At 40.4% G+C, this 15190-nt stretch overlaps 1 protein-coding gene across 1 annotated transcript in view; it reads right to left on the bottom strand.

Moving 5' to 3' along the window:
- CA8 (carbonic anhydrase 8) overlaps positions 1-15190 on the bottom strand; it is a 158223-nt gene that overhangs the window by 60906 nt on the left and 82127 nt on the right. The window contains exons 4-5 of the mRNA XM_056522013.1: positions 1348-1443; positions 347-409 (exon numbers count right to left, since the gene is read on the bottom strand). Of these exons, the coding sequence (XP_056377988.1) occupies positions 347-409; positions 1348-1443 (159 nt within the window). The remainder of the gene's footprint in view (positions 1-346; positions 410-1347; positions 1444-15190) is intronic.

Below are 15190 nucleotides of genomic sequence, written 5' to 3' on the forward strand. Positions count from 1 at the left end.
CTCAATGTCCATGATCCATTTGTGCCATTACAGAGTAAAAGATCTGGTAATGCTACAACTACTGCTCCTTTACCTTTACCAGTTGATTAAAAAAAAAAAAAAAAGTTTTCCACGGTAGTACCCCTTTAAAAGCATTTTTTGGCTATGGTTACAGAAATATGTGTAGGATATTTATAATTCCTTATTGGAAAGTTTATTTAACAAAATGGTTTCAAGACAAAGTCAACTATGTTGTCAAAGAAAACAATGGAGTAATTTTAGCATACGCGATAAATATATGTTAAACTGCGTACCTCATGTATTGTTTGCATGAGACATATGCTAAGCTTGTCAAACAAAGACTCACTTTATACTGGATATCCTCAAGAATGTCTGTTATGACTTTCAAGCCTATGTGTTCTTTTCCTATCTAAAACACAAAGGAGAAACAATGAATAAAACAGCTGTTATACAACATACGTGACAGCAGAGTAACCAACAGATGAAGAAATATTAAATGTACTTTGTTTTATTTTGTTTATTTTCGCGGGGTACTACTGTGGAAATTTTTTCTTTTAATCAACTGGTGCCAGAAGGTTAAACAGATTTGTAAATGACTTCTGTTTAAAAATCTTAATCCTTCCAGTACATACCAGCTGCTGTATGCTCCACACGAAATTCATTTCTTTTTAAATTTCTTTTCTCTCTGACCACAGTGCTCTCTGCTGACACCTCTGTCCATTTCAGGAACTGTCCAGAGTAGGAGAAAATCCCCATAGCAAACCTCTCCTGCTTTGGACAGTTCCTGACATGGACAGAGATGTCAGCAGAGAGCACTGTGGTCAGACTAAAAAGAACTACACAACTTCCTTGGTAGTATACAGCAGCTGATAAATACTGGAAGGATTAGGATTTTCATATTGAAGTAATTTACAAATCTGTTTAAATCTGGTACCAATTGATTTGAATTGGTACCTCTTTAATGTCATATTCCCTCAAAATAACTCAACACAAAGCCATTGATGTCTATACCTTGGACAAAAAGTGACTACATCCCTAAGTGGAAATGCTGAAATTGGGCCCATGTCAATATTTTGTGTAGCCACCATTATTTTCCAGACCTGCCTTAAGCCTCTTGGGCATGGAGTTCACAAGAGCTTCACAGGTTGTCACTGGAGTCCTCTTCCACTCCTCCATGACGACATCGAGGCATCGGTTATCTTGGAGTTGTTTGAGGTCATTATCATGTTGGTATATTGCCCTGCAGCTTACTTTCATGGAGCATCATACTCTACTTCAGTAAGTCACAGTACGGTAAGTTTATGTTAATTAATTTTAAATAGCTAAAAGGAAAGAAAATATGGTTACCTGTACGAATAAGGAAATTATAGCAATCCCATGTACTTGGCCTAAGGCTTCCTCTATGTTCCTGTATAAAGTAGAGTTCCAATGGATAAGGTGGAGCTAAGGATAAACAGAAGTATTGTTAGTGAACCTTACTATAGGTATATAAGTTAAATCAGTCATCATTTCTTTTTCACAAAGCTGCTGGTGCCTGTGTAAATGTGTGTACAGAAGGCAAGTTTAAATATGTTGTAACTCTATAAATGTTTATGGCTTATGTGTCACCCAGATAATTTTTTACTGAGCAGAGCCAGAAATGTCATTTCTTGTCTATTAGCATGTGGGCAGCAATATTAAAGGGGTATTCCGGGCAAAAACATCTTATCCCTATACAAAGGATAGGGGATAAGATGTCTGATCGCGGGGGGCCCGCTGCTGGGACCCACCGCGATCTCCATGCAGCACTCGCATTCTATGCGGGGCTACGTCTCCAGTTTCGGAAACCTCAGGGTTTCTGGGACTGGGGACGTGACGTCATGCCACCCCCCCTCCATTCATGTCTATGGGAGGGGGCGTGACAGCTATCACACCCCCTCCCATAGACATGAATGGAGGGGGCATGGTATGACATCACGTCCCCAGTCCTGGAAGCCCGTTGGTTTCCGTAACTGGAGACGCAGCTCAGCATAGAATGCAGGTGCTGCAGGGAGATCGCGGCGGGTCCCAGCAGTGGGCCCCCAGTGATCAGACATCTTATCCCCTATCCTTTGGATAGGGGATAAGATGTTTTTGCCTGGAATTCCCCTTTAAGCTTCTGCTTTCTTTGGTTAACAACATTTAGAGATATGTTTCACAGAAGGTAGAAGGACAAAGAAGATAATAGTTTGGAGCCCACTCATTGACTTCTATGGGATAGTTTTCTAAAAATGTTCTACGACCTGTACAGAGGTCATTGTGGATGAAGGGGCGATGTGAGCTGTGACCATAATCTATTGTGAATTGTATAATTCTATGTTATATAAACTGGGGTCACCTTTCATTGTAGTGATGATTAGGAGGAGACTGCCTAAAAGTTTTTTTGTACAGAACAGAAAGTGTCAGCCTATTATTAGGCTTAGTAGCCACAATGAAAACTGAAAGATTTCAGGATTATTTTAAAATATAGATAGTACAATTGAAAATAAAAATCAAAAACATCAACAATCCCTAAAATTCTTAAATAACTTAAATTAAACAATCATGTATTTTTTGTTCTCAGCTATCTCTAGCAGCTCCCTTAGAGTATAAATGGAATGGCTGGGAGCAACCATGACCACCTCTCTCCGCTCTGATAGGAATTCAGGTACCTGTTCTTGGGATTGAGTGTGTCCCAACAGTTGGACCCCCACCAATCAAACACTTATCCTCTATCCTGTGTATAGAAGATAAGTTGTTATGGTGGGATAACCTCTTTAACACCCTGTTTTGGATAGTTGACCTCTCTTGATTTGAAAATATGTAAATGTAGCTAAAAAAGTAAGTTGACATTTACAAAAAAGTATGTGCCGCAAACTGTGTAAGTATGTACGGGCTATACTTGACACCAATTTAAAAACTTTTTTTTCCCTTCAATAATATTTAATTATTAATAGTTTTTAGGAATTTTAAAATAAAAATAAATAATGCTTACTCACCTGCCCTATTTTTAGGAATGATGACAGATTTTAAAATATGTGATGTGTGTTATCTGTCTATCTATTGTGTTCAGATGTAGACAAAAATATATACTTTTAAAAGTTTTTTGTATGACACTTGTTTACAGGGTTGCTATTGAGACAGTATTGTTGGGTTGCTCTCAATGGCCTGACTGCTATAAATGAGTAGAGGGCCTAAGCTAGCCCTTTGGGGCTCGGAAGTTTTTGATGGCAGACATACTTGTCTAGATCAAAATTTAAAAACACTTTGGCTGAAATCATCCACAGTTTTTGAAGTTTTTGGTACAATATTTAATGCAGTTTTTTACTCAAATCCAGGAGCAGATCCAAACGTACATTTGGAATAATCACGTTTCCACTTTTTCTATTCAGACTTTGATGCAAAAAAAAAAAATGTTCATGTTTAAATCTGGAAACTATTAATGGCTAATGTCTGAAGGCAAAATAACATTGACTTTTAACCCAACAGCAAAAAAAAAAAAAATCTGAACATCAAAGACTATTTTCTTGATAAATACATTATAAATATGTTACAAGGCATCATTAATACAAGGTCAACTTATATTCTTTATGGATTCCAAATATTCCAAATGTAAAGTTACATAAGAAACTTTGAAACAGATCAACTGGTCAACAATATAAATATACATATTTGTTTTCTCGCAGCCAATTTTTATTTTTTATTTTCTCACTAATCTCTTTCATAGACAGGAAGAAATCACATTACATGAATCACAAAAACAAACACTCATTGCATCACATATTCAGAATTTTTAATGCATCCTGCACAAGGTAAAATTAGTATTGCGTCCTGGCACATGACAGTAAACTCTTTATCTACAATGGCTTTTTCACATATCCTCTGCCAGTTAAAATACAAATATTCTCACCTATGCCAAGATTTCGCTTTCAGTATTTGTTTTGCAGGCATTATGTTACGCTTGTCAAAAAGATGGTTTAAATAAACATTCAGAAGTAGTTTTTTGTAGGATTTGAAGCTAGGGACCCAGCACTGCAACACCACAATGCAAACCAATGAGCCAATTCTGATTTGGGGTGAGGGGATTGGTTGACTTCTCAGGCAACATTTACTTGTGTGCAATAATCTTCAAAGAAGAGACAACACTGAGTGTAAAATAATTTTAGTGCAAGTGATAAATAATTCGGTGCAGCAACCAGTGCTTCCACTAACCACGCTGTCAGGATCCGGACTGGTATGCAGAGAGGACACTGGAGGTGGATCCTCTGTGTCAGTGAGGTGATGGCATGGGCCGTACCAGGGGAACAGAATCTAAGGGGTTACTGGTTTTCACCAGAGCCTAACCCCCAGGTCGTACCACCAGATAGCGACTCAACCTCACTGACAGCTGAGACAGGCACGGTACACAAGGACAAGGCAAGAGCAAGGTCGGACGTAGCAGAAGGTCTGGGCAGGCAGCAATGGTTCGTAGTCAGGGGCAACGGCAAGGGTCTGGATACACAGGCTTGGGATACGCAAAACGCTTTCTCAGGGCACTAGGGCAACAAGATCCGGCAAGGACAGGAAGGGGAAGTGGGTTTTTATATGTTTTGAACTGATTGGGCCATGCACCAATTAGTGGTGTACTGGGCCTTTAAATTTCATAGAGCCAGCGCCCACACGCCCTAGAGAGCGGGGCCTGTGCGCGCTGGGAGGGCAGTGAAGGAGGACGTGGTAGGTGAGAGACACGGGGCGCGATCCGAGAGCGGGCACGTCCAGCACCACGGATCGCGTCCCCTCTGGGAACATGGAAGCAGCGCTCGCGGTCAGCGGTGCCTACCAGAGCGCTGCATACAGAAGCATGCCGCGAGCGCTCCGGGTCCCGCTGCTTCCCCGGAGCGCTCGCGGCATGCTTCTGTATGCAGCGCCCCCGTAGGCACCGCTGACCGCGAGCGCTGCTTCCATGTTCCCAGAGGGGACGCGATCCGTGGTGCTGGACGTGCCCGCTCTCGGATCGCGCCCCCTGTCTCTCACCTACCACGTCCTCCTTCACTGCCCTCCCAGCGCGCACAGGCCCCGCTCTCTAGGGCGTGTGGGCGCTGGCGTGTGCCCCTGGAAGAGCACAAAAAGTTTATCAACAAAAATAAATAGTGCAAAATTAGATGATAATATTAGATGATAATAATGAAAAGTCTATGTGCAAAATAAAAACATGTTGAGCGCACAATTTTGCAAGAACATGCCAGTTGATAAACTCCTCCTAACTTTCAGGATGTGCATAGCTTTAAAAGTATAGAAGTAACAGTGAATGTTATTTAGTGATCTTATCTACCTGTAATAATTCAGAACATTCAGAAACAATACAAGAAAGCCATAACACACAGGAACTGTATAAAGAAAAAAGAATAAACGGGTGTGCTCCTTGTGCAGAGGATTAAACAAAAGCAGATGTCCCTTATAGTGTAAAATCTGCTTACCAGAAATTGTAGTGCTGTGGGCACAACACCATGATGGGCTTGTAGACTCGCAGTGGTGTCAGAGGTCAGCTGGCTGCAGCATCCTTCTTGAGTGGCTCAAGGTCACTTAAGCGAACAGTAGACATATAAACAGATAGCATCTGTGCAAAGGCAGGATTTTGCCAGGTGCCTTTCCTCTTAAATGATTCCACACCACACTCCCTGGATGTCCAAAAAAGAATTCCAAACTTTTTATTCAAGGTGCAACAACAAGTTTTGAGTCCAAGCAGGACTCTTTATCAGGCATACTGAAATAGAATACACACAAGGTATAAAAAAGCCCCAGGGTAATTACAACCGGGTCACCAGGTCACAACGTTTACATAACACTTTTTTTTTAACCAGTAAATACATATAAAAACAGGTAAAAATTATAATGTGCATGATACATATCAATAAGAAAGTATATGAGATTGGATACAGTGTTTCTTATTTTTGCGATCCTTGGCTTAAAGGGGTATTTCAGGAAAAAAATATGTTTTATATATCAACTGGCTCTAGAAAGTTAAACAGATTTGTAAATTACTTCTATCAAAAAATCTTAATCCTTCCAATAATTATTAGCTGCTGAAGTTGAGTTGTTCTTTTCTGCCTGACAACAGGGCTCTCTGCTAACACCTCTGTCTGTCTCGGGAACTGCACAGATTAGAAGAGGTTTGCTATGGGGATTTGCTTCTACTCTGGACAGTTCCCGAGACAGGTGTCATCAGAGAGCACTTAGACAGAAAAGAACAACTCATCTTCAGCAGCTCATAAGTACTGAAACTATTACGATTTTTAAATAGAAGTAATTTACAAATCTGGCAATGAAAGAGCAGGAACCAGCACTGATGTATCTTCAGAATTATTGGAGGTTAAAACACAAGAGTAGATAAGCACACATATTGACATGCGGGGACAGCAGTAACGTGTTTCAGGTCACATGACCCTTCATTAGGCTGATGCAAAGTGATTAACAAACACATTTTTGTGATGATTCACCGGTGGGGCCAAGGGTGAGTGAAAAACACTTAATTAACCCTTTAAAAGCAGAACATTGTGAAAAACACCTTTACACTTAAAAGCATATAAATGTGTGAGAACATTGTATACATAACAGATAAGAACAAAAAAAAAGTCCCTATACATTTAAAACAAAAAGTAACCTGGCACAATGAAAGAGGGGAAGGACATAAGAAGTAGAAAAAAAACAATACACATAGGAGCAAAAAAAAGGGGAAGACCAAAATCCAAAAGATCATGGTAAGCATTATTAGTAAAGTAAGATAATGTCTGATCTTAACCCCTTAAGGACCAATACAAATAAACCTGTACGCCCCTGAAAGACCAGGCCTGTTTTTTCAAATCGGGGATGTCTGTCTTTATTAGAGAATAACTCTGGTAATGTTTTGCCAATCACGATAATTCTGACATTGTTTTTTTGTCACAAGTTGTCCTTCATGTACATAGTAAAAGTAAGCCGATATCATTTGTAAAAAAAATGTAAAAAAATTAAGATTTTTTGCTATTTTAACACTAATAGGTTGCATATATTTATACTTACTGACCAAATAGTTTATGAAACTTATACTTTCAGATGTCTACTTTATTTTGACAGCATTTTTTAGTTTTTAATTAACATTTTAAATTAGTTAGAAGCCTAACAATTTAACTTGAAATTTAGAAAATTTAGAAAATTTGAAAAGTACATCTTTTTTTTATGTGCTATGCAAGGTTTGCAGAAATTTGAAAGTGGTAGAACATAGGAACACCCCTCCAAATGACCCCATTTTAAAAACTAGACCCCTCAAGGTATTCGCTAGGGGGTACAGTGAGTATTTTAACACCATAGTTTTTTGTCAGGAATTATTACAAAGTCAGTGTTAAAAATTCGAAATTTGCAATTTTTCACAAATGCATCATTTGGGGGGCATATTTTTTGTAAATCACTTCAGATATTGCAAGAAATGCACCCTATATTTTATTAAGCTGCTCGGCCCGTGTTTGGAAATACCCCCAATTAGGCCATATTTGGTTCCTTGGCCGCGTGGTAGGACCCCAAAGGAGAGGAGCACCATTTGGCTTTCAGGGCATCATTATGTGAATAGTCCCGATTCATACTGCATTTCTGCAGTATAGGTGTCCGTTGTCGTGTCAAAAAAGGGATGCCAATGTATACTGTAGCAGTCTTATTCAGAAATGAATGGAGCTGCTACAGTATACGTCAGCATCACTTTTTTAGACATGATGCTGAAGGATACCTCTAACATTGCAGAAACGCAGTGTGAACGGGACGCAGTGTAGGGTCACATAGAGCGCATCCGCAGCATATTTCACACCGCGGATGCCCCCCAGCAGTCACAATGGTGAGATCACTGCTGTGGCTGGGTAGCTCAGTGTGTCCGCTCATGACTGCCGGCGGTGGAGTGTACACACAAAGCTACCAAGCCGCAGCAGGGAGCTCATTATTGTGATTGTTGGCGGGCATCCACAGCCCGTAATATGCTGCCGATGTGCGCCGTGTGATCCTACACATTATACATTTTTATTTTTCATTATATTTAATAAATGTATTTTAATTTTATTTTTTAAAAATTTTTTACACTTTTTTGTATTTTTTACGCTTTTTTGACACTTTTTTTTACACTTTTTTTATACTTAATGTTTTTACACTTTTATTTATTTCATATTTTTTCACTTTTTTTTTATGCTTTGGAATACATTGCAGATATATGCTGCCTGCTAGTTTTACACTACCAGGCAGCATATCAGGACGTGCCTCTGGCACATCCTGGCAGGCAATAACCAGGGCAGACCTGGGGGTCCTAGTAAAGACCCCCAGCTGCCCAGGTAACCAGCAGCACCCTGCGATCGTTGCGGGGTGCTACAGGAGAGAGACAGAGGAAGCCCCCTCCCTCTGTCAAAACTCCTTACAGCTCGCGGTTGCTTCCGACCGCGGCTGTAAGGGTTAAACTGCCGGGACCAAAGTTTTCTTCGGCCCCGGCAGTGCGGCAGGTCCCCGCCCACTGGGGATTACACACAGCAAGCCGCGATCACCCTGCGGGGTGCTGCAGGGGTGACATAGGGAGCTCCCTCTGTCATAACACTTAAAGCCCGCGGTCACTTCCGACCGCGGCTGTAAGGGTTAAACGGCCGGAACCGAAGTTTACTTCATTCCCGGCAGTGCGGCAGGGTCCCGACTGTGTGTTACCAAGGACGAGTATAGACGTTCTGGTGCCGGAACGGCCACCAAACAGGACGTCTATACTCGTTCTCGGTCGTTATCAGGTTAAATTAGTTCAAGCAAACTAATTTCAAGCTCTTTTTTGGCACTGGTCCAACAAAGTATGAGTTTGGATGAAATGAATGTCCAAAAAGGTTTTAATAGCACTCAAAAGTTTTTTGTATCTAAAATTGATCCTCAAACATGAAAAAAATATATTTAATAAAATATAGTGTAATATCTCCAATGTAAATGCTTTTAAATTGGGACTGTAATTACAAAATAAATCCATAATGTCAGATATCGCTTGTATGGAAAGGGTATGTGGTAATAATGAATACAAAGATTCAATATCCATAGTGAGCCAGGAATAGCAAGATTTCCATTCAAGCTGGCCAATAATGGACAGCAAATGGGTATCCTTAAAGGGGTATTCCAGGCAAAAACTTTTTTTTATATATCAACTGGCTCCGGAAAGTTAAACTGATTACTTCTATTAAAAAATCTTACTCCTTCCAATAGTTATTAGCTTCTGAAGTTTTCTGTTTAACTGCTCAATGATGATGTCACGTCCCGGGAGCTGTGCATGATGGGAAAATATCCCCATAGGAGCTGAACAGCTCCTGGGACGTGAGTCATCAGAAAGCAGTTAGACGGAAAACAGCAACTCAACTTCAGAAGCTAATAACTATTGGAAGGATTAAGATTTTTTAATAGAAGTAATTCACAAATCTGCTTAACTTTCCGGAGACAGTTGATATATTAAAAAAAGTTTTGGCTTGGAATACCCCTTTAATGTAACTTGGACAAAATGAAACAAGGGGTTGGAGAATAGAATCCACCCACTCGCACAAATGTTCGTTTAAAGAGCCGATGGCTGCCACAATGGGTCTCATAGGTGGCGGGAATCAGTCCTTATGAACCTTAGGGAATGAGTGGAATATGGGGGTGACAGGATGAAGTACCAAAATATAGTCAAATTGTTTTTGAGAAATGACCCTTATGTGTAATCCTGTGTTCAGAAGCTGGGTGAGATCCCATGTTAACATCACAGTGGGACCATCACTCAAATAAAAATAAAGTGACCTATTTATGCATACAACTGCCCCCCCCCCCCCCCTTAATCTGCCGCCCGTACTACCAACTCACGGTTATTTTCCAATTGATGAACAGCTAGTTTCTCCCCCTTGGATAAGTTTCCAGGATCACCAGTATGTGGGTTATGTTGTAAACACATCAAATCTTGTATACCAAGATCCTGGAAACTATCCATGGGTGGAGACCTAGAGTGCAAGGGGTAGAAACCTGGATGACCTACAGGAAAACACGGAGACTCATGAATAGTTTGCACAACAGTAGATTCATTTTCAAACAATCTCAAATTACAAAGAGACATTTGTTCAGGCATCGTGGTACAAAAAACTGAGGCATGACAATCAATAAATGACTGGGACATCGGAGCTACGTGGACATTATCAGAGTCCTTGATGATATCAAAATGCTTTTTAACTGTGAGAGTTCGAATAAACTTATTCAGGTCAAGAATGGTATTAAAGACATCGAAGTGGTGTGATGGAGAAAAACCAAGTCCCTTGGACAATAGAGAAATCTGAGTCTGAGGTGTTTTAACCTCATATAAATCTGAAGATGCATCAGCTGTCGTGCTAATTATACGGCCCAAAAATGAATCACTATGTTTAACAGAAAAATAGCATGATGTGTCCACCATGTTGTATGTTCTAAATAGACCAGTGTATTCTAAAGTGTTCCTCTACAAGTGCCAGTCTGGGAGAAGAATACTTGTTGTCTCTTTAGATATTTATGGATTTTTAGATAAGACAGATAAGAGGGCTAGTTAGCCAGTCTTGTGAATGTTATTCTGACTAACAATTAATTACCCATTTGACCAGACACAGAGAGAGATTCACATGTCTTTGTGAAAGAGACCTCGATGGTACTCTTACAGAATTCCATATTTATATGTCTATGATTAGATATTGCCCATCTATGATGTCATAAGGTTTTCTCTGGACACAGTGATATGTAACCTTTTTCTTATATGATATTCCTAACCTAGTAGCTTTATTGTAACAAGTTACTTACTAATCACATGTATTGTTCTACTATATGTAGTCAATTAACAAGCTTGAATTGTTTACTAATATATCTAATTGATATTCATTTGCATATATCATTGTGTTTATTACTAATTTATGTTTATAACCTTATAACCAATAAATCTGCATACTTTTATATTACCTGTGTACAGGGTGGGCCATTTATATGGATACACCTTAATAAAATGGGAATGGTTTGTGATATTAACTTCCTGTTTGTGGTAGTATATGTGAGGGGGAAACTTTTCAAGATGGGTGGTTACCATGGTGGCCATTTTGAAGTCGGCCATTTTGAATCCAACTTTTGTTTTTTCAAGAGGAACAAGGTCATGTGACACATCAAACTTATTGGGAATTTCACAAGAAAAACAATGATGTGCTTGGTTTTAATGTAACTTTATTCTTTCATGAGTTATTTACAAGTTTCTGATCACTTATAAAATGTGTTCAATGTGCTGCCCATTGTGTTGGATTGTCAATGCAACCATCTTCTCCCACTCTTCACACACTGATAGCAACACCACAGGAGAAATGCTAGCACAGGCTTCCAGTATCCGTAGTTTCAGATGCTGCAGAATGGGCAAAACAAAAATTAGAACAGGACCCTCAGTTTACGCAGAAGATTTTGTTCAGTGATGAGGCAAACTTTTATGTGAATGATAAAGATAATAAACAAAACCACCTCTATTGGTCTGACACTAACCCACATTCGATAGATCCCTCCAAGACTGTTGGAACACAAAAATTTATGGTATGGTGTGGTATATTGGGTACAAAGATAGTGGGGCCATTCTTCATCAATGGCAACCTCAAGGCCACTGGATATGCGAAATTGCTACATGATGATGTGTTTCCCTCTTTATGCACTGAAGCTGGCACGTTCCCTGAGTTTTTCCAGCAAGATGGTGCACCACGACATTATGGGTGTCAGGTCCGAGCATTCCTAGATGAACAGTTTCCTGGAAAGTTGATTGGTCGTCGTGGGCCAGTTTAATGGCCCCCAAGGTGTCCCGATCTGACCCCCTTAGACTTTCATCTGTGGGGTCATCTGAAGGCAGTTGTCTATGCTGTGAAGATACGAGATGTGCAGCACCTGAAACTACGGATACTGGAAGCCTGTGCTAGCATTTCTCCTGCGGTGTTACTATCAGTGTGTGAAGAGTGGGAGAAGAGGGTTGCATTGACAATCCAACACAATGGGCAGCACATTGAACACATTTTATATGTAGCAGAGGTGGATGATGCACAGTGATATATCCTTTGAGGATGGTAGGTGCCAGACCTCAAGCTCGACCACGGCTGATAGTCCAATATAAACACATAGGAAGACGGCACTCCGATAGGTGTCCAAAATAAGTGGGTTTTATTGGTCCCAAAACATACAAGTGATGCAACGTTTCGACCTTATAGTTAGGTCAAAACGTTGCATCACTTGTATGTTTTGGGACCAATAGAACACATTTTATAAGTGGTCAGAAACTTGTAAATAATACATTAAAACCAAGCACACCATTGTTTTTCTTGTGAAATTCCCAATAAATTTGGATTCAAAATGGCCGACATGGTCACCACCCATCTTGAAAAGTTCCCCCCCCCCCTCACATATACTGATGTGCCACAAACAGGAAGTTAATATCACCAACCATTCACATTTTATTAAGGTTTATCCACATAAATGGCCCACCCTGTATATTGCAAAACTACATCCTTAAGTGCTAATTTCATCCCATCATAAAAATAACTTGTTGATATCTGGGGAAATAGTTGCACTCAGATGTGAATTGTATTGATTGGCGTGGTTTACAATTCACCAGGTCATAATTTTGATATTTTTCATACATTTTATATTTTTTATCATTTATATTTTTATAACCATAATTCATTATTTATAATCCAGGCATGGTAGGCAGCATATTGATCAGTGTCCCCCGCACTACCAGCCAGTACCTTTGGTTAGTGCGGGGGAGTTTACCGACTGTTTTCCTTTAATTTCAGTTGAAGATTCACAGAAGGTGGTTATAAAGTTGATCCTTTGTGTTACAGTTTTTCCTTTTTTTCATTATAACCCCCTTCTGCAAATCTTCAACTGAAACTAAAAACATCTTGCTTAAGAACTGGCACATACTCCAGAACACGATGACATTTTGAAGGATTATTTGCCTGACCAACCACAGGTCATGTACCACCGAGCTCCCTCACTAAAAATGTCCTTGCTCCTAGTGTGATCAAACAACATAAAGCTTCCACTCTAGACTCTAGTTTACCAACAGGATCATACAAGTGTAAAAACAAGCACTGTTTATGTTGTAAGGAGATAAGGAATGGTGTCACCGAGTATCACTCCAACAATACTGGTGAAAGATTCACCATTAAATTCAGACTGACCTGTCAGTCCTCCTATTTCATCTATCTACTTGAATGTGTATGTGGACTCCAATATGTCGGACGCACAATACAACCCTCTACGAAATCGACTGAATAAGCACAGACAGAACATAAGAAATACATTTTTACTGCATGGAGTCTCTAGACATTGTACCACCAACCATCCAGATGGGAAGGATCTGATTGCCGTCATCCCTATAGATCATATTCCAGAGAATAAGTCTAATAGATTTGAATTGCTCAAGAAAAAAGATCTACTGGATGTTCACATTGTCTACTGTCTCAATCCTAGGGCTCTCAATGAAATGGTGATAACAGTTCAATAACCACTCATTACCTATTTCCCTGAACCCTGATGTTCTTTTCAACATAATATCGTGACATTTTTATGTATGGCCTCCATTTTACTTAATTTTTCTCCCTCCATATTTTATCTATTTGTATCTATTAATTATTAATATTACTATTAGTATTATTGCATTTTTTTTTATATACCGTATCTTCATTTTTATTACATTCATTATTTATCTATTTATAATATACCCTTCATGGACACTTACATCACTTTCATATATTGATGTCTGTGGTTCTCGCTGTTCTTTCATTATTGATTACATTTCTGGGATATCCCTTCTTCCTCCCCCCCATTTTCCCCCCTGTCTATACCACATACAGGCCTCTTATATCAATACTCACTACAATGGATGCAATTCAACAGTTTCTGTTCCACATATACTCGCCCCCGATAACATCATGCTTAATATATGTGCACTCGTTCCCCTGAACACATAAATACACATACTTGTTCCCCCGATAACATCATGCTTAAAGGGGTAGTCCAGTGGTGAAAAACGTATCCCCTATACTAAGGATAGGGGATACGTTTGAGATCGCGGGGATCCGACCGCTGGGGCCCCCTGCGATCTCTCTGTATGGGGGCCAGGCTCTCCGGCCAGATAGCGGGTGTCGACCACCGCACGAAGCGACGGCCGACACGCCCCCTCAATACATCGCTATGGCAGAGCCGGAGATTGCCGAAGGCAGCGCTCCGGCTCTGCCATAGAGTTGTATTGAGGGGGCGTGTCGGCCGCCGCTTCATGCGGAGGTCGACACGCCCCTTTCTCACGGGGGCCGGGGCCCTGTACAGGAGATCATGGGCGGCCCCAGCGGTCGGACCCCCGGCGATCTGCAACTTATCCCCTATCCTTAGCATAGGGGATAAGTTGTTCACCACTGGATATCTCCTTTAAGCATGAAACTCCTCTGGCCTTAATGTAAGTTTTGCCACTATATCCAGCTTAACTCAATGTCTTTTGTACCCTCTAATATAGCTCTACCTGTTTCGGCAGTGCTGCAGGCTCACAAGTGGTCCAGGGACATCGTGATCACTTCTTCTAGGTCTGTTTACTTGCCGTGTCTCCGCCTCTTTGCAGCACAGACAGTGTCTCACTAACCTCTATACTACAATCTATTTACCTTGACTCGCTCCCGCTTCCATTCTTGCGGGGCTTCAGTACAACACGCTGCACTTTCAACACAGCACTGTAAATATTAAGTTAAGGATCGCAAAAATAAGAAACACTGTATCCAGCCCTCATATATACTTTCTTATCGATATGGATCATGCACATTATAATTTTAAAATGTTTTTATATGTATTTACTGTTGTTAAAACTTTGTGACCTGGTGACCCGGTTGTAATTACCCAGGGGCCTTTTTATACCTTGTGTGTATTCTAATTCAGTATGCCTGACAAAGAGTCCTACTCAGACTCGAAACTTGTTGTTGCACCTTGAATAAAAACGTTGGAATCCTTTTTTGCACATCCACGGAGTGTGGTTTGGAATCATTTAAGAGGAGAAGCGCCTGGCAAAATTTTGCCTTTGCACAGATGCTATCCGTTTATCTGTCTAGTACACAGGAAGTCTTGCATTGAGGGGGTGTGGTGTAACATCACGAGGGACGTGGCCGTGACATCACGACCCCCACAGCCT

This window comes from Hyla sarda, chromosome 5, assembly GCF_029499605.1.
Source record: "Hyla sarda isolate aHylSar1 chromosome 5, aHylSar1.hap1, whole genome shotgun sequence".
NCBI lineage: Eukaryota > Metazoa > Chordata > Amphibia > Anura > Hylidae > Hyla > Hyla sarda.